The sequence below is a fragment of the Neoarius graeffei genome, chromosome 23 (genome assembly GCF_027579695.1).
Source record: "Neoarius graeffei isolate fNeoGra1 chromosome 23, fNeoGra1.pri, whole genome shotgun sequence".
NCBI classification, from domain to species: domain Eukaryota; kingdom Metazoa; phylum Chordata; class Actinopteri; order Siluriformes; family Ariidae; genus Neoarius; species Neoarius graeffei.
Window position 1 is genome coordinate 20,098,640 of NC_083591.1, and position 25,659 is coordinate 20,124,298.

General features: G+C 40.9%; 1 protein-coding gene across 5 annotated transcripts in view; it reads left to right on the plus strand.

Annotated features, from left to right (window-relative positions):
* Positions 1 to 25,659, plus strand: part of med17 (mediator complex subunit 17) — a 173,155-nt gene that overhangs the window by 62,975 nt on the left and 84,521 nt on the right. For all 5 annotated transcript variants that reach the window (XM_060905912.1, XM_060905913.1, XM_060905910.1 and 2 more), the window contains exons 4-8: positions 15,038 to 15,257; positions 15,339 to 15,475; positions 15,563 to 15,638; positions 16,687 to 16,839; positions 22,391 to 22,521. In XM_060905912.1, the coding sequence (XP_060761895.1) occupies positions 15,038 to 15,257; positions 15,339 to 15,475; positions 15,563 to 15,638; positions 16,687 to 16,839; positions 22,391 to 22,521 (717 nt within the window). The remainder of the gene's footprint in view (positions 1 to 15,037; positions 15,258 to 15,338; positions 15,476 to 15,562; positions 15,639 to 16,686; positions 16,840 to 22,390; positions 22,522 to 25,659) is intronic.

The following is a 25,659-nucleotide window of genomic DNA, read 5'->3' on the forward strand; positions in this document are numbered from 1 at the left end:
TGTTCAAACTCTTTGCAATTTTACACTGTTGAACTCCTTTCTGATATTGCTCCACTATTTGTCGGTGCAGAATTAGGGGGATTGGTGATCCTCTTCCTATCTTTACTTCTGAGAGCCGCTGCCACTCTAAGATGCTCTTTTTATACCCAGTCATGTTAATGACCTATTGCCAATTGACCGAATGAGTTGCAATTTGGTCCTCCAGCTGTTCCTTTTTTGTACCTTTAATTTTTCCAGGCTCTTATTGCCCCTGTCCCAACTTTTTTGAGATGTGTTGCTGTCATGAAATTTCAAATGAGCCAATATTTGGCATGAAATTTCAAAATGTCTCACTTTTGACATTTGATATGTTGTCTATGTTCTATTGTGAATACAATTTCAGTTTTTGAGATTTGTAAATTATTGCATTCCGTTTTTATTTACAATTTGTACTTTGTCCTAACTTTTTTGGAATTGGGGTTGTACTTTCATCTGAAAAGAGGACTTTGGACCACTGAGCAACAGTCCATTTCGTTCTCTCCTTAGCCCAGATAAGACACTTCTGACATTGTCTCTGGCTCAGGAGTAGCTTGATATTAGGAATGCAAAAGTTGTATCCCCTTTCTTGAAGATGTCTGTTCGTGATTGGTCTTGATACACTGACACCAGCCTCAGTCCACTCCTTGTGAAGCTCTCCCAAGTTCTTGAATCAACTTTTCTTGACAATCCTCTCAAGACTGCAGCCATCCCTGTTGCTTGTGCACCTTTTCCAGCCACCCTTTTCAGCAATGACCTTTTGTGGCTTACCCTCCTTGTGGAGGGCATCAGTGATCGTCTTCTGGACAACAGTCAAGTCAGCAGTCTTCCCCATGATTGTGGTTGTGTGTACTGAACTAGACCGAGAGATACACTGTGTTCATACTGTTTTACTCAAACTCGAAATGAAATATTCTAATATTTTGAGATGGGTTTTTTTGTTTTTGTACTGTATTGATTTAAAATAGAAAAATGCTTGAAACATTTTAATTTGTGTAATGAGTCTATAATATATATCACTTTCTTAAATAACTGATGGAAAATATTGAACTTTTTCACAATATTCTAATTTTTTGAGGTGTGTGTGTGTGTGTGTGTGTGTGTGTGTGTGTGTACACATACATGATGGCTGTCTACTCGTTAGACAAGCAAGACAATTGCTGACAAGTTGACCTATAGAGATCTTGCAGTCACGTGACCGGAAAGTACACAGCCGCCATCTTGTCGGTAAAAAACACCGCTGAATACTGCTGCACTCGTGTACAAAATGGATAAATTTCAACCGACGGACTACACGGCTCATTTTTCTAATGAACAGATAACTAGATATATGTCTAAAATAAACGACCTACAGATTAGTGACCCTTACCAGTTACCGGACGTAGTTTTCGCTACCGTGTCAGTGGATATTGAACTGCCAGAGGTGGAATACCCAGATGTGTATAATTACCTCATTAACTTTCCCTCGCTGTTCAGTTGTGAAGCACTGCGTGCTTGTAAATCTCTGGACATCTTTACAGAAATTCAGGATTTGTCAGCCGCCCTCAGATGTGGCATCTTGTAAACAAGAAAATAACAATCCTCATTGGACGGGTAAGTCCCTTGAGTATTACTAGTACTGATACTAGATATAACAGTATCTAGTATAGCACTGACCAGCCGATTATAGAATAAAGTAATTCCAGCTGTAATTCCAAATCGTCCATCTTGTTTACCATGGATCTGGCATTGGAGAGATAGAGGCTTGGCAGTGGAGATTTGAGTGGCTGTTTTCTGAGCTTAGTCAACAGGCCGGCTCTGCCTGCAGCCTTGCTTTTGCTTTCTCTCCCGATGCTGCCTCCTTCGCCTGCCAGATCCGATAACAATCCACGGAGACCCCGCTGGTCTCGCTATCTCGTCCGGAATGTTGTGCATGCGATGGAAATCGCTACAAACCGTCATTTTCTGCTGGAAACCAATGTCCGGTAAGTCCATAAGGTTGTAGTGGATATTGAAGTCCGGTACAGACTAACAACACGCAAAAATACACACAAAAAAACATAAACGTGCACAAGTAGGGAGAGCTTGTAGCTGCAGCCGTTGTAGTAGAACTGTATATAGTAGTGTTTTCCAGAAGAAAAGGCAGAAGTAGAAGGCGGAAATATGGCGTTTGACCGACAAGATGGCATCTGTTACAATCTGGATTGGATGCGACGTCACATGCAAGATCTCTGTGGCTGATTTATGCCTATGTACATGAGATTGCTGGCTTCAAAAGTCACTGTCAAGTGATTTACAGAGTTTGCCACAAATACTGCAAACCAGGTCTGTGATTGTGGCCTGATGGTTGCTTCCATCGGGTGGAGGACCTTTTTAGGAGTTTTGAAATGTCATCTTGTAAGTCCAAAATGGCTTTTGCAGACTGCCGAAGACATGACACATGAGTGGGTCTGCTGGAACAAACTGAGTACATCTGTAGGGGCGTGGTCTGTATGACTTCCAAGATGGCTTCGAAGCCCTGGATTTGACAAGCAAATACGGCCATGCTCATTACAGCGGAACTGAGGCACATCTGTATCTACTTTCTTTCCTTTGCGGGTAGCTCTTTTGGTTTTGGCCCAGCCTATTAGCTTGGCAGAGAATGAACGACAGTCTCTGTGTATCTGTTTCCTCCAAGTACTCTTATTACCAGCATGTTCTTCCCAGTTTATGATTGAATTTTAACAGGGAATCTTTAACAGTCTTTAAAACACTTAAGTTTTTGTTGAGGTCTCTTTCCCTCCACTAGCTCTCTGTAAAACATCTGCTTGGATACAGCTGTCATCCAGCCGAACCACATGTCCCACCCAGCGAAGGCAGTGGTTGTGTATTTGAGCTGCTATGCTGAGTGTATCGGCTCGCTCCAGTACTTCTGTGTCTGGAGCATGTGTGATGCGCTGGATGCCAAGGATTGATCACAGACAACGCTGATGAAGGCGCTCCAGAAGATCTGAATGTTTCCTATAAGTCACCCATGTCTTGCAAGAATATAGAAGGCTTGTAAGAACACAAGCATAATAGACATCTAATTTTGTTTTCTTCTTCAAGCTTTTCTGAGACCATACACCGTATTGAAAAGCAGAAAAGGCATCAGTGGCTTTCTTAAGCTGGAGAGAGATTTCATTGTCAAGGGAACATTGAAGATTTATCATGCTACCGAGGTAGGTAAAGTTATCAATGACTTTCAGCTTCTTCCTATCCACATAAATGGAAGGTTCTACATAGGCTGCACCTGGAGCTGGTTAAAACATGACTACTGTCTTATCCAAACTGATTATCAGACCAAAAGCTTTGCATGACTTGGACAACCTGTTCATGAAACACTGCATAACCGCACCAGTGTGGGAGACCAGATCGCAGTCATTAGCGTAAAGGAGATCGTGGACAATAGTTAGAAGAACTTTCGCACTGGGATTCTGGGAGGACTCTAACAGATATGGCCATTCAGTCTGGAAAGAATTATGTCAGACAAGATCTTTCCAGCTGCAAATCATAGTGCTATGCCTCTCTAGTGCTCTCAGATTTCACGGACACCCTTGCCCTTGTACAGAGGAATCAAGCATCTCTCCACTCTTTTGGGACTACTCCATAGGTCCAGATGTCTAAGATAAAACTGTACATATCCATTAATTACCAAACCAAACTATCTCAGTAAACAATCCATCTTGACCAGCTGCTTTTCCAAGATTTAGCTTTGCAATGGAGTTGTGTACCTCTTCCATAGTGGGTGGCATTTCCATTGTGTAGGCTGTTGAGCTATGGTATCTAAAACTGCAGGATCCACGTGTGATTCTCTATTCAAGAACTCAGAGAAGGGTTCTTTCCATTGACTGACTGACTGATTTTGTCCATCGTTGTGCACAACTCCTTGCCATCTTTTGACCTTGCCAAGAATAATTCAGAGGAGTAATTTTTGTCACACGAGGCCCAAAGGCTTGCTTAATTAGGCTGTACAGTACAGCTCCTTGCTGTTTTTTGAATCAGCACTGGCCTGCATCTCTGCTGCAAGATTTGACTACCATGTGTTCTGCATTGTCCGCAGAGTGCGCTGTGCATCAGCCTTAGCTTGCTTAAACTCCTTGTTCAGTTGCTTTCTTGGAGTCTCTGATAGGTTTTTCTGCGTAAGGCGTTTACATAAATTGTTCTTGGTAGAAAGAGTGGCACTTGTGGCTTGATCATTTTCATCAAACTAGTCTCGGGATTTGGAGGACACAGTGCCGACAACATCCTTAGTGACATTGTAGATTTGCTCACGGGTAACCTTCCATGAGTTGGAGTACATCACTGTGCGGAGTCTTTCTTGCAAGATGGCCTGTGCATCTGATGAGTAAAGTTGGGCAACATCTAGACGTTTAGGAAGCTTAACTGTCTTGCGTGACCAAGCAGCAGGCTTTATGTGACCAAATGCATCTTCAATTTAGCATGAGCATGGTCTGTCCAGTACTCTGCTCCATGCAAGGAGCGGACATTTTGCATGTCACACTTATGCATGATTACATAGTCGAGCAAGTGTCATTGTTTAGATCTTGGGTGCATACATGTTATATGGTTGCCCTTACACTGAAATTGCGTGCTAGAAATAAACAACTGAAACTCTGTGCACAGTTCAAGCAGCAGTAAACCATTGTTGTTTACGTCACCTACACCATAACGCCCAAGACAACTCCATGTCTGCCAATCCTTGCCAACTCTGGCATTAAAATCACCAAGCAGTGTTGCCAGATACTGCTGACGTTTTCCAGCCCAAAATATGTTCAAAACCCGCCAAAATGCACTTAAAACTGCCCAATTGGGCGGGAAACCGCCCAATCTGGCAACACTGTCACCAAGAAGGACAATCTTATCAGAATTCGGAACAGATCACAATACATTCTACAGGTCTTCATAAAAGAGGTTCTTATCGTCCTCGGCACTCATGAGGGTAGGTGCATAGACGCTGATCAAGGTCATGTATCTACCTCCACTTAAATGAAGATAGAGCGTCATGATTGTCAGTAATACCATGGGGGAATTCGCACAGCTTGGAGACCACGGTGTTGCAGATAACAAATCTAACAGCTGCTTCTCTGCAATCTTCTAGCTTCCTTCCTTTCCAGAAAAAGGTATAACCCCCAGCAGCTTCTTGAATTGGCCCATCGTCAGAAAGCCAGGTCTCCGAGGGAGCAGCTATGTCAACAGAATACTTTGAGTTCTTTGGCAATCAAGGCAGTTTATTGTGCAGGTGAGGATCCCTCAGGATTGTCAAGGAGGGTTCTTACATTTCAACAGGATATATTAAGCTTAACATTTGATCAAGTGTTTTGAGTGCAAAGTGGACATCCACCAGCTGTGCTAAACTGGCCAGATGTAAAAGGAGCAGGCAATGTTTGGGTCACCTTTTCTAGATCCCTCCAAATTTACTGGTGAGCAGTGCTCTCTGAAAAGGGCTACTCAGTCACCCTTGGAGCAATCAAAAGGCATCTCTGCCCCATATCAATGAACTAGCAACTTTGTATTTGCCAAAAGCTGCCAGTGTGCAGGTCAGCAGCTACGTACCTCCAGCCCGTCAAGCCTGTATGCGTCACCACCTTCCCATCACCATTGGGCTTGAAAGTCAACACGAGCGCTCAAGTGTCAGCAATGCCCGTGCAAGGGTTTTAAGGTGTGTGTGTGTGTGTGTAACTTGCACAACACCGCAATGACTCTCACTAGTGATACTAACAACCTAGAAACAAGCAAAGGGCAAGATATCCAGCTTAGTACAGCAGTGGGTTCTATATACAAATTAACCTTCTCCTTGAGGGATGCCTTGACAAAGACTAGGGGCCCCACACTCCCAGCGGGCTTACTGCGCCCTCAGACACGAGTGTTTCTACGTCCTGTGTCAATCCGTCCATCTGTGCGTGCTTGAAAGTTTACGAACCCTTTAGAATTTTCTACATTTCTGCATAAATATGACCTAAAACATCAGATTTTCACACAAGTCCTAAAAGTAGATAAAGAGAACCCAGTTAAACAAATGAGACAAAAATATTATACTTGATCATTTATTTATTGAGGGAAATGATCCAATATTACGTATCTGGGAGTGGCAAAAGTATGTGAACCTTTTGCTTTCAGTATCTGGTGTGACCCCCTTGTGCAGCAATACGAGCAACTAAATATTTCCAGTAATTGATCAGTCCTGCACACCGGCTTGGAGGAATTTTTGCCCATTCCTCCATACAGAACAGCTTCAACTCTTGAATGTTGGTGGGTTTCCTCACATGAAATGCTCGCTTCAGGTCCTTCCACAACATTTCGATTGGCTTAAGGTCAGGACTTTGACTTGGCCATTCCAAAACATTTAACTTTTATTCTTTAACCATGCTTTGGTAGAACGACTTGTGTGCTTAGGGACGTTGTCTTGCTGCATGACCCACCTTCTCTTGAGATTTCAGTTCATGGACAGATGTCCTGACATTTTCCTTTAGAATTTGCTGGTATAATTCAGAATTCATTGTTACATCAATGATGGCAAGCTGTCCTGGCCCAGATGCAGCAAAATAGGCCCAAACCATGATACTACCCCCACCATGTTTCACAGATAGGATAAGTTTCTTATCTTGGAATGTGGTGGTGTTTTTTTTTTTTTTTTCCCTTTCTCCAAACGTAATGCTTCCCATTTAAACCAAGAAGTTCTATTTTGGTCTCATCCGTCCACAAGATATTTTTCCGATAGCCTTGATCCTTAGCAAACTGCAGATGAGAAGCAATGTTCTTTTTGGAGAGCACTGGCTTTCCTTGCTCTTGCAACCCTGCCATGCACACCATTTGTTGTTCAGTGTTCTCCTGATGGTGGACTCATGAACATTAACATTAGCCAATGTGATGGAGGCTTCAGTTGCTTAGAAGTTACTCTAGGGTCCTTTGTGACCTTGTTGACTATTACATGCCTTGCTCTTGGAGTGATCTTTGGTTGACCACTCCTGGGGAGGGTAACAGTAGTCTTGAAATTTTCTCCATTTGTCTGTCTGTCTGACTGTGGATTGGTGAATTCCAAATTCTTTAGAAATGGTTTTGTAACCTTTTCCAGCCTGATGAGCATCAACAATGCTTTTTCTGAGGTCCTCAGAAATCTCTTTAGTTCATGCCACGATACACTTCCACAAAGGTGTATTGTGAAGATCAGACTTTGATAGATACCTGTTCTTTAAATAAAACAGGGTACCCACTCACACCTGATTGTTATCCCATTGATTGAAAGCACCTGACTCTAATTTCACTTTCGAATTAACTGCTAATCCTAGAGGTTCACATTTGCCACTCATATGTTATATTGGATCATTTTCCTCAATAAATAAATGACCAAATATAATATTTTTGTCTCATTTGTTTAACTGGGTTCTCTTTATCTACTTTTAGGACTTGTGTGAAAATCGGATGGTGTTTTTAGGTTATATTTATGCAGAAATATAGAAAATTCTAAAGGGTTCACAAACTTTCAAGCACCACTGTACGTATGTACATTATATCTCAAATTAGAATATCGTGGAAGTTCTCTTTTCGTAATTTAATTTTAAAAGGTAAATTTTCATTTTCGATGTTCATTACAAGGAAAGTAAAATATTTCAAGACTTGTTTTAATTTTGATTATGGCTTATAGCTCAGGAAAATAAGAAATCCAGTGTCTCAAATTATTAGATTATTTCCTAAGATCAATTAAAGGATTTATGATCCAGAAATATCCAACTTCTGAAAAGTATGTTGATTTATACACTCAATGGGGCTTGTTTACCATGAATTACCGCATCATTGCAGCATGGCATAAACCCAATCAGCCTATGGCACTGCCAAGGTGTTATTAAAGACCAGGTTCCTTTTGATGGCAGCCTTCAGCTCGTCTGTATTTTTGGGTTGGGCATCTTTCTCTTGACAGTACCTTATAGTAATCTCTATGGGGTTCAGGTCAGGTGATTTGGCTGGCCAATCAAGCACAGTAATATAATGGTCAGCAAATCATTTGGTTGTAGCTTTGACACTTTGGGCAGGTGCTAAGTCCTGCTGAGAAAGAAAATTGGCACCTCCCTTAACCCTCTGGAATCTGAGGGTATTTTCTGGCATGCTCTGATGTTGTCAATTTCAACAAATCTGAGCAGTATCACATGACTTTATTCAGAAGTTGTTCAGCTACAATAATATCCATGTAGTATGTATATCCTGATTGTACTTGATCCTGATTGTAAAACAAAATAAATGTTGTAAAAAGCAGTTTTAGAACTGTGTTGGAATGTTTTGAAAAAAAATGACCTTACCCATTCTGTTGAACTGTATCACTTGAGGTGGTTCTGTTCAGTCTTAGGAATGTATCAAGCACAAAAACTTAAATCTGCACCATTGATTTGGACAATTAACTGGCCATCAAAAAAGTGTCCTATTGTTTTGGGATAAAGGGTTGGCAGTGGGAAGGGTATTCAATGAGAAGTTTTTTTTTTTTTAAATTTCCATTCAATGAGAAGAGGGGAAAACTCCCCCTGCTATCTCTTAATCCTATCAGTTTACCTCTTCATTTCATCAGGTCAAGTCACAACGAGTAAGGTAATGTTTTTTCCACACATTCCCACACAGTCCTAAAACCGCTTTTTTACAGCACCTTCATTTATCTGGTATTTGAATTTATTTTGATATTTGACTTTATTCAGTGTGTCTTGAAATTAACTCTTGTACTGTTTTACTCAGTTCAGAGTCACAAACTCCTCTGTTACACAATTACTCTAATTTTGCTTCCACTCCAACTCCAAATTTTACACTCTAAACTCAAAATCGAGCAAAAAAAATTGCTGTTATTGTTCCTGTGTGTGCACTACAGCACACATGCATATCAACTGATCTGCTCATAATAAATAAAATAAATATTTCTACTTAAGTTGATCTTTGGCTGGATCGAGTCGAAGAAAAAAAAATGGGCACTGCTGACAGTGTCGTAGTTCTCAAGATTGAATTGAATCACTGTCCTGAATCATGAAATGAATTGATTTGCTGTCCTGAAATCAAATCACTGTCCTGAATCATCTGAAGCACATAAAACCGCGTGTCATCTTGAAACATGTTTTACCTCCAAATAGCCTGAACTATGTCTGACAGATTTTATCCTGTTTACGGTGGGCGTTCTCACCATGAAAGAGAAACCAATCGAAACTGAAAGAGTGATTATCATGCCGTAAAAATTTCCATGCAATGAGAAGAGTAAAAACCGCTCTGTAGCAAGACCCTGATGTGTGTGGAGCACAGAAGCACGGCAGACGAGAGATGATGTTTCCACAAACACTTTTCAGCTTTCTTTCACTCACTTTCTCTTCCTTTCACTCATTCAGTCGCTCGCTTACTCACACATGCATTGTGGTTGGGGAGAGAGACCCTTTTCTCTGCTCTCTCTCTCCTTTTATGCTCCATTCCTGCACCCGCACACAAACAAATTAACAGCAGGTGGAGTGACACTTACCTTCCCCGACCCCGCCTTCCATTCACAGACTGCTGCTTGGCCATGCCCCTACTGTCACACCCTCCCACTGCCAACTTTTAATCCCATCAGGTTAAGTCATAATGGGGAAGGCAAATTTTTTTCCACACATTCCAACACGGTTCGAAAACTGCTTTTTACAACAGCTTCATTTATCTGGTATTTAACTTTATTTTGGTATTTGACACTATTCAGTGAGGAGTAAAATTGAGTACTATTTTACTCAATTCTGTTACACAATTACTCTGTAATGTTGCTCCAACTCTGAATTTTACCCTCAATTCAAAATAGAGCAAAATTTGACTATTTTTGAGGAAAATACTTTTAACTCTGGAAAAATTGCTCAGTCATTTTTCCTGTGTACAGTGCCTTGCAAAAGTATTCATACTCCTTGGTGTTTGTCCTGTTCTGTTGCGTTACAAGCTGGAGTTAAAATGGATTTTTTGGGGGGTTAGCACCATTTGATTTACACAACATGCCTACCACTTTTAAAGGTGCATGGTTTTTTTTTTTTTTTTTTTTTTGGTGACGCAAACAAGATGGAAAAAAAACCAAACAAATCTGAAGTGTGCATAAATATCTCCCTCCCCCCCCCAAAAAAAGTGTATAGAGCCACCGTTTGCTGCAAGTCTCTTGCGTTGTCTCTATTATCTTAGCACATCTAGTCACTGGGATTTTTGCCCATTCCTCAAGGCAAAACTGCCCCAACTCCTTCAAGTTAGATGGGTTATGTTGGTGTACAGCAGTCTTCAAGTTATGCCACAGATTCTCAATTGGATTGAGGTCTGGGCTTTGACTAGGCCATTCCAAGACATTTAAATGTTTCCCTTTAAACCACTCCAGTGTAGCTTTAGCAGTATGTTTAGGGTCATTGTCTTACTAGACCGTGAACCTTTGTCCCAGTCTCAAACCTCTGGCTGACTCAAACAGGTTTTCCTCCAGAATTGCCCGGTATTTAGTGCCATCCATTTTTCCTTCAGTCCTGACCAGCTTTCCTGTCCCTGTAGATGAAAAACATCCCCACAGCATGATGCTGCCACCACCATGCTTCATTGTAGGGATGGTGTTCTCAGGGTTTGTGCCACACATGGCATTTCCCATGATGGCCAAAAAGTTCAGTATTTGTCTCATTTGACCAGATAATCTTCCATGTGTTTGGGGAGCCTGCCACATGCTGTTGGGCGAACTCCAAACGTGATATTTTTTTTTTTTAAAACAATGATTTTATTTTTTTTTCTGGCCACTCTTCCATAAAGCCCCACTCTGTGGCGTGTATGGCTTAAAGTGGTCCTATGGACAGATACTGCTGTCTCCACTGTGGGTCTTTGCAGTTCCCTCAGCATTATCGTTTGTGTCTTTGTTGCATCTCTGATTAATGCCCTCCTTGCCCGGTCTGTGAGTTTTGGTAGGTGGCCTTCTCTTGTCAGGTTTGTAGCGGTGCCATATTCTTTCCTTTTTGCTATAATGGATTTAATGGTGCTCCCTGGGATATTCAAAATTTGGGATATTTTTTTTTATGGCCCAACCCTGATCTATGGACCCTTTTCACGTGACGTCACGACAAACGCGGCCGCCATTTTGGACATGTACTACCAGTAGTTTACCACAGCCAGCATTGAGGAACGGCAGCAAAGAAAGTGTTTATTTTCAGCAAGACTTCCATCATGCCACTATGTTGTTGTGCACCTGGATGTAGTAACCATCAACAAACAAGGCAAGGTTTATCATTTTATCGGATCCCGGTAGATGCTGACCGACGGAGAAGATGGATAGCGGCATACCAACGCTTGTGTAGTGACCACTTTGTTGGAGGTAAGACGAATAAAATTAGCCAGAAAAGGCATTACATTGCTGTTAACATTCCATTCTAGTTTACTGTAATTATGATCTGGCAGCTATTTACACCGGATCCAGTGTAAATAGCCGCCGGAGCCAACATCCGAGGTTCCGGAGCGCGCTCGCTCGCGGCCCGGCCGGAGCCGGCAGCCGCGGAGCCGGCGCTCGCTCGCTCGCGGCCGGAGCCGGTGGCCGCGGAGCCGGCGGCCCGGCCGGACGTTGGCTCCGGCAGCTATTTACACTGGATCCGGTGTAAATAGCTGCCAGATCATAATTACAGTAAACTAGTAAATACAGTTTTCTGCATCTCGCTCCTTTTTCTTTTATGTTTGTCGCCTTCCTCGCATTCAAACTGATTTGAGCCGAAGTCCACTACATGTCCAAAATGGCGGTCGCGTTTACGAAGGTCACGTGACTGAAAAGGGTCCATACTTCACAACTTTGTCTCTGACCTGTTTGGAGTGCTCCTTGGTTTTCATGTTGCTTGCTTAGCAGAGTTGCTTGTAGCAGAGTCAGCGTCCTTCCAGAACAGGCTGATTTATACAGACGTCATGTGATGCTTTGATTGCACACAGGTGGATCTTAATCGACCAATTATGTGACTTATGAAGTGAATTGTTTGGACCAGCTCTTATTTAGGGGTTTCATACGAAAGGGGGTGAATACTTATGCACACTCCGGATTTCTGTGTTCATCTTATTGTTTGTGTCACAATAAAAAAAAAAAAAGTGCACCTTTTTAAAGTGGTAGGGCATGTTATGTAAATCAAATGGTCCTAACCCCCCAAAAATCCATTTTAATTCCAGCTTGTAATGCAACAAAACAGGACGAACACCAAGGGGAATGAATACTTTTGCAAGACACTGTATGCATATCATTACAGTGCATGCATATCAACCGATCTGCTCACAATAAATAGAAATATTTTCACTTACTCGAGTTGATCTTCAGCTGGATCGAGTCGAAGTAATAATAATAAACGGGTCAGCCAAGATCAGATGGACCTTATAGGTTCCAAAATAACAAAAAACCCAAGGTTACCCAAAATGGTCAAAACTGTGATATTATGGGCTTGAACATATTGGGGTCCCATACCTAAAATTTCATGTAGCATTCTCTTTCCGTTTTGAAAATATACCTCATTTTATACATGCCCCATTTTGCTAGGTTGTTGACGTTACGGACACTACATTAAAAGATATAACGGGATAGATCCACTTAAAACACCTCAAAAGCAAATGTTGATGGGGCAACGAACTGTTATGCCATAAAGTGCCCTGTCGAATGTTACAATTGAGTATAGTTACATATATTTGCTGGGTCTTCTAGTTATGTGACATGTTATCAGGGACCCCGATATTAGACAGAGAAACACAAAATTTCACAACACTTTATTAAAGCTCCAATTATTGGGCTCACAAAACATCATTTTATGCATAGTATCGGCTTATTATACTAGTTCCTTAATTAATTGACGGTTGTCCTTTCCATCAAAGATTACATAGCTTATATACTTGTTGAACAATGTTACACATAACGTTACGGACACTACACCCGTTACGGACGCTACATATTGCAAATATATCTATTAATATAACAACTAAAGACGTATGAATATGTAACTAGAGGCCAACAGGACCAATGCATGTCATAATCACCAAAAGTGGTAAATTCTGCAGCATTCTGTTACAGCAAGACCGTTACGGACACTACAGAAAACAACGGAAATGACACGCAAAATCTTTGGCATGTGAATTTTGCAAACATATGCCCCCAGCAACGAGGTTTTTGTATCAAATCATATCACATACTACATAAAATGTCTGTATTTAATTTAAAGTGTTTATTAAAATGCATTAAATAAGATTTCTCAGGCCATTTTCAACTTTGCAGTGACAAAGAAAAATTAGGTTCAGCACCCCCCATTGACAAAACTATTGTGAAAGATTTCATTTTTATCAGAATTCCGTGATTCAGCTGTCAATTTGTTCCTCAAAAATCTGCTGATTTACTAAAACAGTTAGTGTTTGACAAATTATTGCCAAGTTTAAGCAGCAATGATGCATTCTGGGGTATTAAATCAAATGAACATGCATTACATGGTGAAAATATGCAATATGAAGAGTTTGTCATTGGCAATGATAGTCTACCATTACAACATATGAAATAGTTTAATAAACATAAATAGAAGGCTGTTACATAGTGTTACATGATCTCAAACAAGTAGGTACATCCGATTGTGGCTGACCCGAAAAAAAAGCACCGCTCATCAGTGTTGCAGTTCTCAAGATTGAATTGAATCGCTGTCTTGAATCATGAATTGATTCGCTGCCCTGAATCATCCAAAGCACATAAAATCGCCGTGTCTTCTCACAACAGGTTTTACCTCCAAATAACCTAAACTATGTCTGACAAATTTTATCCTGTGTACGGTGGGCATTCCCACCACGAAAGAGAAACCAAAGGGGAGGAAAGTGATCATCATACTGTTACCATGTGAATAGTCTTTTATGAACGCGCAAGTGTGCGCTCTGTGCTCTGACTCTGGTGTGACTGAGTAAGGTGACAAGTTTTATGTGTCATCTAATTTAGGTAATTTTAAAACTATTATTTGGCAGTGGGCACATCGGAAAGTGTAAAGTATAAAGTTTTTGTCAATATGTTTATCGTGCTTGTATGATGAATAACTTGCAAAGGTATTTATCCAAATCCATTACCACCTCATTCTAAACCTGTCAAGCTTCACCTGCAAAGCTCTCAACCCCAAAGGGTTAAGCTTGTCAGAAGATAGAAGCATGAAGTGCTCCAAAATCTCCTGATTGATGGCTTCATTGACTTTGGACTTGATAAAGCACAGTGGACTAACATTAGCAGGTGACATTACACCCCAAATCATCACAGACTGGAAATTTCTCACTGGACTTCAAACACCTTGGATTCTGTGCCTCTCCACTGTTCTTCCAGACTCTAGGACCTTGATTTCCAAATGAAATGCTAAATTTACTTTCATCTGAAAAGAGGACTTTGGACAACTGAGCAACAGTCTGGTTCTTTCTCTCCTTAGCTCTGGCAAGACACTTATGATGTTTCTGGTTCAGGAATGGTTTGATTTATTAGGAATGCGACAGTTGTAGCCCCTTCTTGAAGAGGTCTATGCATGGTGGCTCTTGATGCACTGACACCAGTTTCAGTCCACTCCTTGTGATGCTTTCCCAAGTTCTTGAATCGACCCTTCTTGACCATCCTCTCAAGGCTGCAGTCGTCACCTGTGTTGCTTGTGCACCTTTTCCAGCCAGCCTTTTCAGCAATGACCTTCTGTGGCTTACCCTCCTTGTGGAGGGTGTCGATGATGGTCTTCTGTACAAGTGTCAAGTCAGCAGTCCTCCCCATGATTAGGGTTGTGTGTACTGAACCTAGACTGAGAGATGCGCAGTATTTATACGGTTTTATTTGACATGAAATACTCTTGTATGTAGATTTTTGTTTACATTCTAGGCCATAATTATTCAAATGGAAAAATGCTTGAAACATTTTAGTTTGCATATAATGAGTCTAGACTATGTTAAATTTTCACTTTCTTAAATAACTGTTGGAAAATATTGAAGTTTCATGATACACGTATCTCAATTTGTGTGTGTGTGTCTGTGTGTGAATTAATTTATATCACTGTGCATGCGTGTCTGTTTCCAGACCCCTCAGGTTTTCCAGTTGATCAGTAAGAAAAAGTCTTTGGCCACTGCAGCCCAATTGCTGCTGAGGGGTGCAGAGAAGCTAAATAAGTCTGTTGCGGAGAGTCAGGAACAGTGGCGTCAGCGTGATTTTAATACAGAACTATTACACCTGCGCTCTCAGTGGAAGTTGCGCAAAGTTGGAGACAAAATTCTTGGAGATCTAAGCTACCGTAGTGCAGGTGAGTCTACGGCTATGACTGTGATGGTTATTTAACAGGATATGCTCTGATGTTATTCTCATGCCCTTCTGATCTCTCCAGGTTCATTGTTTACTCATCATGGCACCTTTGAGGTAATTAAAAACACGGATATTGATTTAGATAAGAAAATTCCAGATGATTATTGTCCACTCAATGTCCAGATTCCAAGTGACCTAGAGGGCTCTGCATACATTAAGGTAAAACTCAAACATTGTATTAGACACAGGAAATACTGATGAATCAAAGCAATACTTAATTTTGTGGTGCCTTTTGTACTTCTTCAGGTCTCTATTCAGAAACAATCTGCTGATATAGGAGACCTGGGAACAGTCAATCTTTTCAGGAAGCCACCCAAGCCAGGTACTGAGTAAAACTTCTAATAAACTCAAATGAAGTTAACCATGTAAACCACAGAACACGTTCTTAAAGGGCTGTTTCACAATTGTCCAAAATCATCCATCGTATACATTTTGGGTCCACAGTCATCCAAAAATCAAACCTCACGTTTTTGTTTCTTTGCTGCCAAGCATTACCTGAGATGGAAATTAACCGTACAGAATTTTAGAGCTATTGGTAATATACTGTGCTTGTTACTTGTGGTGAGAAGACAGCATATTGTGTGTTTCTCAAAGTGATCCACTTTATCATCCACATCATGGTGTATATAAAGTGGAAAAACTGTTGAAATGTGATATTTTAAGAAATTTTCAAGTACAATGCAGCAATGTTTGTACATAGTAATGATTGTAATATGAACTGAAGGAGTGTCAATCCTTTTGGTTTTACGGAGAGGGCATCTTTGGATGGACACATTTCAACCACATCAAGCTCTGCTGTCTTACATCTTACATAGTCCTGTTTTTTTAAGCTGTGCAGCAACAGTATTTTGCTTTAAAAAAAGAGACATTTTCTTAAATCATTTACAACCTCATTATATGGAGTGTGTCTTCCAGAGAGGACATTTTTCATGGACAAAGGATACGGTCAGAGGAACTTGGTTTACAAAAAATGTAACTTTCATCTAAATATCTTTCTACTGTGAAGGAATACATCCCAAAGTAAAACGTAGTTAGTGCTTTAAAAAAAATTCAATTCTGAATTTAGCCAGTAAAATCTAAGTGTAATATTTAAAATAGAATTAAATGAAATGACCACAAGGTCAAAACTGAGCCTGCATATTTCTCCTTACAAACATATTTATAAGAACTTACAAAGAACATTACTATTATAGGTAGGGCTACTGTGTCCTAGCATATATACTGGATCTAGTTGCAGAGTTAGTTTGTGGTGTTCAAAAAGACAACTGTGATTCTGAAACAACCCTAAGAGACACAGATTCCACAAATGTTCATGCTTTACTAAAGCAATTGCTCTCATCTCTCTATCTATCTCTCTATCCCTCCGTCAGGTTCCCAGGCATGGCACCAAAAGCTGGAAGCTGCTCAGAATGTGCTGTTATGTAAGGAGATATTTGTTCAGCTCTCCCGGGAGGCAGTGCAGATAAAATCCCACATTCCACACATCGTTGTGAAAAACCAGATCATCTCACAGCCTTTTCCTGGTAAACTCGAGCACAACTTGATCCAAATGCTCAGTTTTCTGATGGTGATATGGCAGTGTATGTGTGAGAGTTATGTTAAGCCTCTGTGATCCTGATCGCAAAGTGCACAAGCAAATAATGTGAGGGGATTTTTGTGGTACTGGGCCTTATGGGCACATGCAAGATTGTGTGCGCACGCAGGGCTATATGTATCGCATGCAAGTTTAGAGATTGTAGGGCTATGTTTACAGTGGTGCTTGAAAGTTTGTGAACCCTTTAGAATATTCTATATAGCCTCGGTCACAACCGGACGTATGATTTTTTTTTTTTTTTTTTGGGCCGTGCAATTTTTGGCGTTTCCCAAATTGCTGCGGGTTTTTTTTTTTTCGTGGAGAACGTAGTTGTGGTGACCATGAAGGAGTAGGATCACCGCACACCCAACGTACAACCCGGAAGTCGAACGTGCGTACCACGCACGAAATCTGAGGTTGCTCGGACGTACGGCTGTCACTTCATTTGTACAGCCAACGCACCTTCAAACGTGCACTAATCGTACTGACCGTGCGTTCCATGCAGGCTTCGTATGAAGGTTGCAAGAACTGCACACGATCTGTACATTGCGCGTACCAACGGCGTTCGTTTGTCGCACTGCGGCGATTGGAGAGGGTTATATATATTTCGGCATACTTTGGTTTCTCACTGTGAAAATGGCAATCCCTCCGCAAAGACTTCGTCTCAAACTCCTGGCCTGCTGGCCACTGTCGTGGTCTTCATCCTCCTCCTCACTGCTCCTTGTCCTCTCTCTCTCCTCCCTCTCTGCCGCCATCTCTCTCTCCTCCCTCTCTGCCGCCATCTCTCTCTCCTCCCTCTCTGCCGCTGTCTCTCTCTCTCCTCCGTCTCTGACACCTTTTATGAAATTAAATGAAATTGGGTTTTCTCTCAATCAAAGCCTACGTGTACAAATGGCCGTAGGCACCCTTGCAGCTTTATATGTCGGCCGTAAGGCACTTTTTAACCCTTTAATTAACAGCAAATGCCCAGGACACGGAAGGATCACAAAAACAGAAGCTTAAAAAAAATGCATGCTTTATTTAGTAAATGGATAACTAAATTATCCTTTAAAAATAGCACCAAGCTACAAAGAGAAAAAAATAAAAGAAAAATAACATTGTCCCGTCTCAGCAGTGCGCAGTCCGCGCAAAGAGGAATCCCAGTTCCAGAAGCGCTGAAATCGTGGGGAAGCCCTGCGCGTGACGTCACAGCTCCAGCGTCCGGGTAGCAGCGGGGGATTCCCAAAAACGTCTATGGCTCGCCTGGAGTCAGCGCACACCTCGGGCAATAAAAGAGAAAGCATCAAACAATGCCGACTTACACAATAAGGCAAAAACAGCAGGAAAGGAGAAGTCTTGCGTCCCTTTACCCTGTCGTTAGCGAGCGTTGAATTAAGTACAGTTGACTCCAGATTCCCGTTGGCTAGGTCACGATTTCCTAAGTCCGCAGCCGACGCACCTCAAAAGAAGGCAGCAAATCAGGGAAACAGCGCAGGCAGAGGAAAAAAAAACTGTTTATGTTCGTTCGTTCGTTTGTTTGTTCATTCCTTCCTTCCTTCCTTCATCCGTTCGTTCCTTCCTTCAATCTGCCCGCTGATCTTCCACTGGTAACTACGCATCTGCTGCGGCGTCCGATCCCCTCTTTGGGCTGCATTCCCAAACAACCCAACTCCGAGAAATCCACGTCCCCTCTTTGGGCTGCATTCCCAAACAACCCGAATCCGAGAAGTCCGCGTCCCCGGCAGGGCGGGGACCGTTACCGGCCTCACACCTTCCATGGGCACCTCTTAACGATTTCACGCCCTGTTGAACTCCTCCTTAATACTGAAAAGGTCCTCTTTTTATACCCCACCCCTTCGTCTTTCAAGTGCTTCAATAGGTCAGGTAATAATTGTCCAAACAGCTGATCCATCTAAGCAATTAGAGAGCCGCAAATACAAGATCAGTGTAGGTAGCAGTCAATTAGCAGCACACAGTGAAATCACAGCAATCAACCAATTGTGAACACACCAAAATCACAGCAACCCAAATAAATCACAGCAAACCATCACAGCAAAAATAAAAATAAGATCCCCACACAGCTAGAGGCTGACATATATACCCGAGTTTTTGTGCGATTGACGCCCTCTCGCCGTACGGCCAATGCACGGCCGACTTACTTGACACACATGGATGACATATGAAATATCTGAACGTGCGTTGGCCGCACTAATTACGTATGTGGGGGGCACGACACACATACGGAGTCCGCAAGTGCGACGTACGAAAAAAATTGACATTTTGCCCAAACCTGACACCAGCAAATCATACGAAAGACGCACATCGGCCGTACGGAAGACACACGAGGCCGTAAGTTTGTCTTGCCCGTAGAGTGAGTTTGACATGACAAAGAACCTCTGCGGCCAGTCTACAGCTCGAAAATCAGCACGTGACACGCGCGCCCTCCGTGCGTTTCTTTGCGTTTTTTGCACGTAGACCGGCCATAGGAGCACGTACGGCCGGTTGTGACCGAGGCTTATTTCTACATAAATATGACCTACTGTAAAACATATTTTCACACACATCCTAAAAGTAGATAAAGAGAACCCAGTTAAACAAATGAGACAAAAATATTATACTTGGTCAATTATTGAGGAAAATGATCCAATATTACATATCCTGGGAGTGGCAAAAATATGTGAACCTTTGCTTTCAGTATCTGGTGTGACTCTCTTGTGCAGCAATAACTGCAACGAAACGTTTCCGGTAACTGTTGATCAGTCCTGCACACCAGCTTGGAGGAATTTTAGCCCATTCCTCCATACAGAACAGCTTCAACTCTGGGATGTTGGTGGGTTTCCTCACATGAAATGCTCGCTTCAGGTCCTTCCACAACATTTCGATTGGATTAAGGTCAGGACTTTGACTTGGCCATTCCAAAACATTAACTTTATTCTTCTTTAACCATTCTTTGGTAGAACGACTTGTGTGCTTAGGGTCGTTGTCTTGCTGCATGACCCACCTTCTCTTGAGATTCAGTTCATGGACAGATGTCCTGAAATTTTCCTTTAGAATTCGCTGGTATAATTCAGAATTCATTGTTTCATCAATGATGGCAAGCCGTCCTGGCCCAGATGCAGCAAAGCAGGCCCAAACCATGATATTACCACCACCATGTTTCACAGATGGGATAAGGTTCTTATGCTGGAATGCAGTGTTTTCCTTTCTCCAAACATAATGCTTCTCATTTAAACCAAAAAGTTATATTTTGGTCTCATCCATCCACAAAATATTTTTCCAGTAGCCTTCTGGCTTGTCCATGTGATCTTTAGCAAACTGCAGACGAGCAGCAGTGGTGTTTTTGGAGAGCAGTGGCTTTCTCCTTGCAACCCTGCCATGCACACCATTTGTTGTTCAGTGTTCTCCTGATGGTGGACTCCTGAACATTGGCTAATGTTAATGTGAGAGAGGCCTTCAGTTGCTTAGAAGTTACCCTGGGGTCCTTTGTGACCTCGTCGCCTATTACACGCCTTGCTCTTGGAGTGATCTTTGTTGGTCAACCGCTCCTGGGGAGGGTAACAATGTTCTTGAATTTCCTCCATTTATACACAATCTGTCTGACTGTGGTTTGGTGGAGTCCAAACTCTTTTTAGAGATGGTTTTATAACCTTTTCCAGCCGCATGAGCATCAACAATGCTTTTTCTGAGGTCCTCAGAAATCTCCTTTGTTTGTGTCATGATACACTTCCACAAACGTGTTGTGACGATCAGACTTTGATAGATCCCTGTTCTTTAAATAAAACAGGGTGCCCACTCACACCTGATTTTCAGTCAATGGGATGACAAACACCTGACACTAATTTCACCTTCAAATTAACCTTCAACTTTATTGTCCCCAAAAGGGGCGATTGAGTGTGCAGCAAGACAACATAAACACATATAGACAACACATAACACAGGACAGACCATAAAGTGCAATTGGTCATTAAAAAGTTAAAAGATTAAAAGAAAAAAAATCATAAAATAAAATCATCAGCACACCATAAAATGCCATAAACAACACCAGAAATCAAGCCAAGTGATCAGTGAGGATCTGAGTTTAACAGGGAAATGGCACTGGGGACAAATGAGGATCTAAACCTGTTGGTTTTGACAGAGGGGAACCTAAAGCGTGAACCAGATGGAAGTAGCTGGAATTCAGAGTGGAGAGGGTGGGCAGTGACAGATAAAATAGACTCGGCCTTCCTCAAGATGGCTTTCTTGTACAGGTCAGTGAGGCTGCTCTGCTGGGCACCTATGATTTTGCCACTGACCTTCACAATTTTGGCGAGGGAGTTTTTGGCTTTCACACTGAGGTTATTATACCAACAAGATATAGAAAATGATAAAACTGATTCAATGTAGGATCTATAAAAGAGTCATCATGGTTTTGTCAACATTGAATTTGGCTAGCTTACGTAAACAAAAGAGACATTGTTGGCTTTTTTTTTTACATGTGTTCTATGTTAATATTAAAATTTAACTTGTCAATCCAACTACCCAAGTACTTAGAGTCTACCACGCCCACAGCCTGCCCCTTGATAGTGGTCAGAGCAGGGAGGGGGTTGCGCCTAAAGTCAGTGACCATGTCCTTTGTTTTTGTGACATTCAGGTGAAGGTGAGAACTGTCACGCCAGGCAATAAAATCATCTAAAACGAGACCATGATCTGTTTCATTTCCATGGAGAAGGCTAAGAATAATTGAATCATCTGCAAATTTCAGTATGTGTCAGTTTGCATACTGACTACGGCAGTCATCAGTATACAGGATGTTAAGCAGAGGAGACAAAACGCATCCTTGAGGTGATCCTGTAGAGGATGTCATTTTTTCAGAAAATACCCCATTTACCCTCACCTGCTGGGTTCTGTTAATTAAAAAGTCCAGAATCCACCCTACTAAGCCATGGTCCAACTTAAAATTGCTAATCAGCCTATCAACTAAAATATGTGGTAAAATAGTATTAAAAGCAGATGAGAAATCCACAAATAAAGTCTTTGCATGTGTGTTGCTGCCCTCAAGATGTTTAAATAACGTGTAGTAAAGTGGCAATGGCATCCTCTACCCCCTCGTTTGGACCTGTAAGCAAACTGTAAAGGGTCCAGAAACCTCTCTGTGCCAAGTAAAATAAACCTTTTCATAAGTCTTTCAAAACACTTCATAACCAAGGAGGTCAGGGCGACTGGCCTAAAATCATTCAGGACCCTGGGGTGGTCAAATTAACTGCTAATCCTAGAGGTTCACATACTTTTGCTACTCACAGATATGTAATATTGGATCATTTTCCTCAATAAATGACCAAGTATAATATTTTTGTCTCATTTGTTTAACTGGGTTCTCTTTATTTTTAGAACTTGTCTGAAAATCTGATTGTTTTAGGTCATATTTATGCAGAAGTATAGAAAATTCTAAAGGGTTCACAAACTTTCAAGCAGCACTGTATATCCATTGAGGTGTGTTTTACAATGCTTTTTGTATATAGCTAACAGCCACTTGATAATTGTAGGACTTCAGCTCTCCATCTCATTGTGCCACTCTACTACGGATAAAAAGAACCAGAGAGCTTCACCAGACAAAGCCAAACCAGATGACCATCTATATGTGCTGGAACACAACTTGCACCAACTTATTAGAGAGGTACACAAAAAGAAATTCTCCCTGTAAATGCTGTTATACCAGTTAATTAGAAGCATGTGTATACATGCACAGTGGCCCTTAAGTCATGAAAGTTGTTTAGAATTGAATTCAGAAACAAGTTCCCATAAATCTGATTGATTTAGTGTCATGTCATGGACTGCCATGACGACTTGGGTTTATTCCAGCCAGTTTTCACATGATGGGCAAAATCCACTACGACACTCACCAGGCTAAAGCTAAAGGAATGAGCATTTGTACATGTACCTCTTGCATTGATGCACAAAGTTATGCACTTGGAAGGAGCTCAAAAACAACATTTTACAAAAGATTGTAGGTGTAATAGATTGTAGTTGTAGGCATGTTGTATATTTAAAAATCTTCATTGCAAATGTTGTTTGAATCAGGTGCTCTATGTTGTCAAGGGAAAAAAATCCAATGGGAAAAGGGGGGGAGGGGACAGTCCAAACCAAGATACTCCTTCGGTTAAAATGTCTTTATTATTAGGTTCTAGCTGCACTGTTAAAATCCCCATGTGTTATAGCTCATGCCTTCTTTAGGGCATAATGCAAATGAACGAGAAAGGTGCATATACACATTAGAGGCATTTAGCAGATGCTGTTATCCAGAGTGACGTGCAAGTGCAACATTTTTTTCTAAAATAACCTAATCTGCATGTCTTTGAAGTGGGAGGAGACCTACGTAGACACAGGGAGAACACGCAAACTGCACACAGAAAGGTTTGAACCCCAAAACTTTTTGCTGTGACTACTACACCACCATTCAGGTAATTAGTCAGGTAAAGAACATGGGTGCTTATAATCAGTGGGGGGGGGAGCTGCACCAACAACCCTACCTCTAAACAGTAGGGCCCATGAGGGATTTTTGGCACCGATATTGATTTTTTTAAAAAGCCTGTGATTTCTCATAATCAATATTATCAGCCAATACTCACCATTCAAAAATAATTTTTGTACAATTCTGGGGAGAATATTTTTTTTGAGTGGTGAGTATTGGCCAATAATATGGGTTATCAGAAATCACAGGCGCTATATATATATTTTTATTATTATTATTATTAACCATAGCAAATGTCGTAAAAGATTTCACAGGAATTTTGACATTGCTGAATTCCCAGTTTTTCATTCACAAAGTGATTCTGTCACGGTTATGTCCAACTTGTTTCCTTTTGGTTTTATTTCTTTAAATTAATTTATACTACAAGTTTTACTGAACTAATCAAAATTTGGGTGAATCTAACTCCTTAAAATTGCACATCAGGTAATGGGTTATAACAACACCTGCACTATAATGGGGCATTGGATAATTTCTGTTTGTCAGTTAAACTTTTGAATTTTATTAAAAAATTAAATCATGAAAGCATAATGATTATCCCTGCTTTTTGATGAACTTTGTTAATCACTTTCTTTTCATTTAACTAGTAAATAAAAGTAATAAAAAAACTTAAATTTTATTATTATAAAAATTATTAATAAAAGTAATAAAAAGCTTGTCAGGACAAGTGGAAAAATCATGCTGCTTGTCTGACTGGACAAGTTGATTAAAAAGTTAATGTTGAGCCCTGAACGGTCAGACCCAACAATTCCATTGGGTAGACTTTCAGACCAATTGATTTGCATACGAGATCTTTCACTTACCCACTTCAAAACAACAGCAATAATAAAAATAAATAAATGGCCATCCATGCAAGAAATGCATCTCCAAATCGTAAATGCACAGAATATTAATATAATTTACCTTTTAGTACTGAACAGCACTTGACATGAGTTTACACACATACAGAGAAACAGATAAAATGAACCATCACAAGTTTTTTTTATTTTATCCTGCTGCCCTGTAGGCCAATTGGCCTCTTGGGAGGTTCTCTGCATCTATCAAGAGCACATTTCATCTGCCGTCAGCTTACTAGGCCTGTTGTAGCTTCCCGTACCCCCCTCACAAAAAATGTCGATAATCTATTTCCTCATTAAGACCTGGAATTCCAGATCTAAAATGTTTCACACTGAAGCAACAACTTCAGTCACCCCATGCATAGACTTTTTTTTTTTTTTAAATAAATATAATTTCAGTGCCTTGAATCTTTAAAGATTAACCAAGCCCAAAAATAAAAACTCCTTTATTCTGACAGATGATATCCACACAGCCACACGCTACATGACTGACCGATGCTAGTGGATGTTGTGGATTCATCACACTAAGTTGTTGTAAACAACACTATAATAAGCCCGTTCATTGATCATTTTATGTGACATGCTTTTGTTTGTTTTTATTCACTGAGAAAAAGCGATCTTTTTAGACAAGAATCACATTGCTATGGCAGTGGGATTGTTGACTAGTATCTTTCTGACAAAAGATACTAGTCAACAATCCCACTGCCATATTGCATATGCGTTATCTAGCAGAGTGAGAGTAAAAGTGAAGTCTGTTGATTCGCGTATTTTGTTGCTAGTAAAAATCACATGGTTACAGAAGATGACTGATTTAGATTTTTAAAATTAGAAGTCTTTGTTACATACATTGGAGCACAGTGAAAATCTTTCTCTGTATTCCACCCGTCTGAAGCAGTGAAAGCACCCGCGCATAGCGCACGGTAGTGCCTGGCGATTTAAAAAAAAAAAAAAGTATTAGAAGCCTTTATTTGATGGCTCTGTTTAACAAAGGTAAATGACATTCTAGTGTGCCATTGACATCACAGGTGGTTATCTGGTTTCACTGCAAATGGTTGAATCCAAGTAAGCCTCTTTTTCGCAATAGCTTTTAAACTGGATAAATTATCAAGTTTTATTTTAAATTTAAACATGCGGAGGGCACATCAGGGCACTTGCCATGATCGGCAAACAGCATGTATTTTTAGGTTTTGTTTGACCTTAAAGGGCATATCCTGGACCAATGTAGTGGGTTTTTTTTTTTTTTTTTTTTATTTTGTTTGTTTGTTTGTTTTTTTAATATGAAAGTATGTCCCTTTTACACACTCATCCAGAAGGGTAATTTTGCACAAGGCCATCTGTCTACAACAACAACAAAAAAACACGTCTGGAAAAATCCCAAGGGAGTCTGGAGCCATATTGTTCCAGATTCGTGACGTGCGGATCTGCCAGCAGGCAGAGAGACCCTGCATGA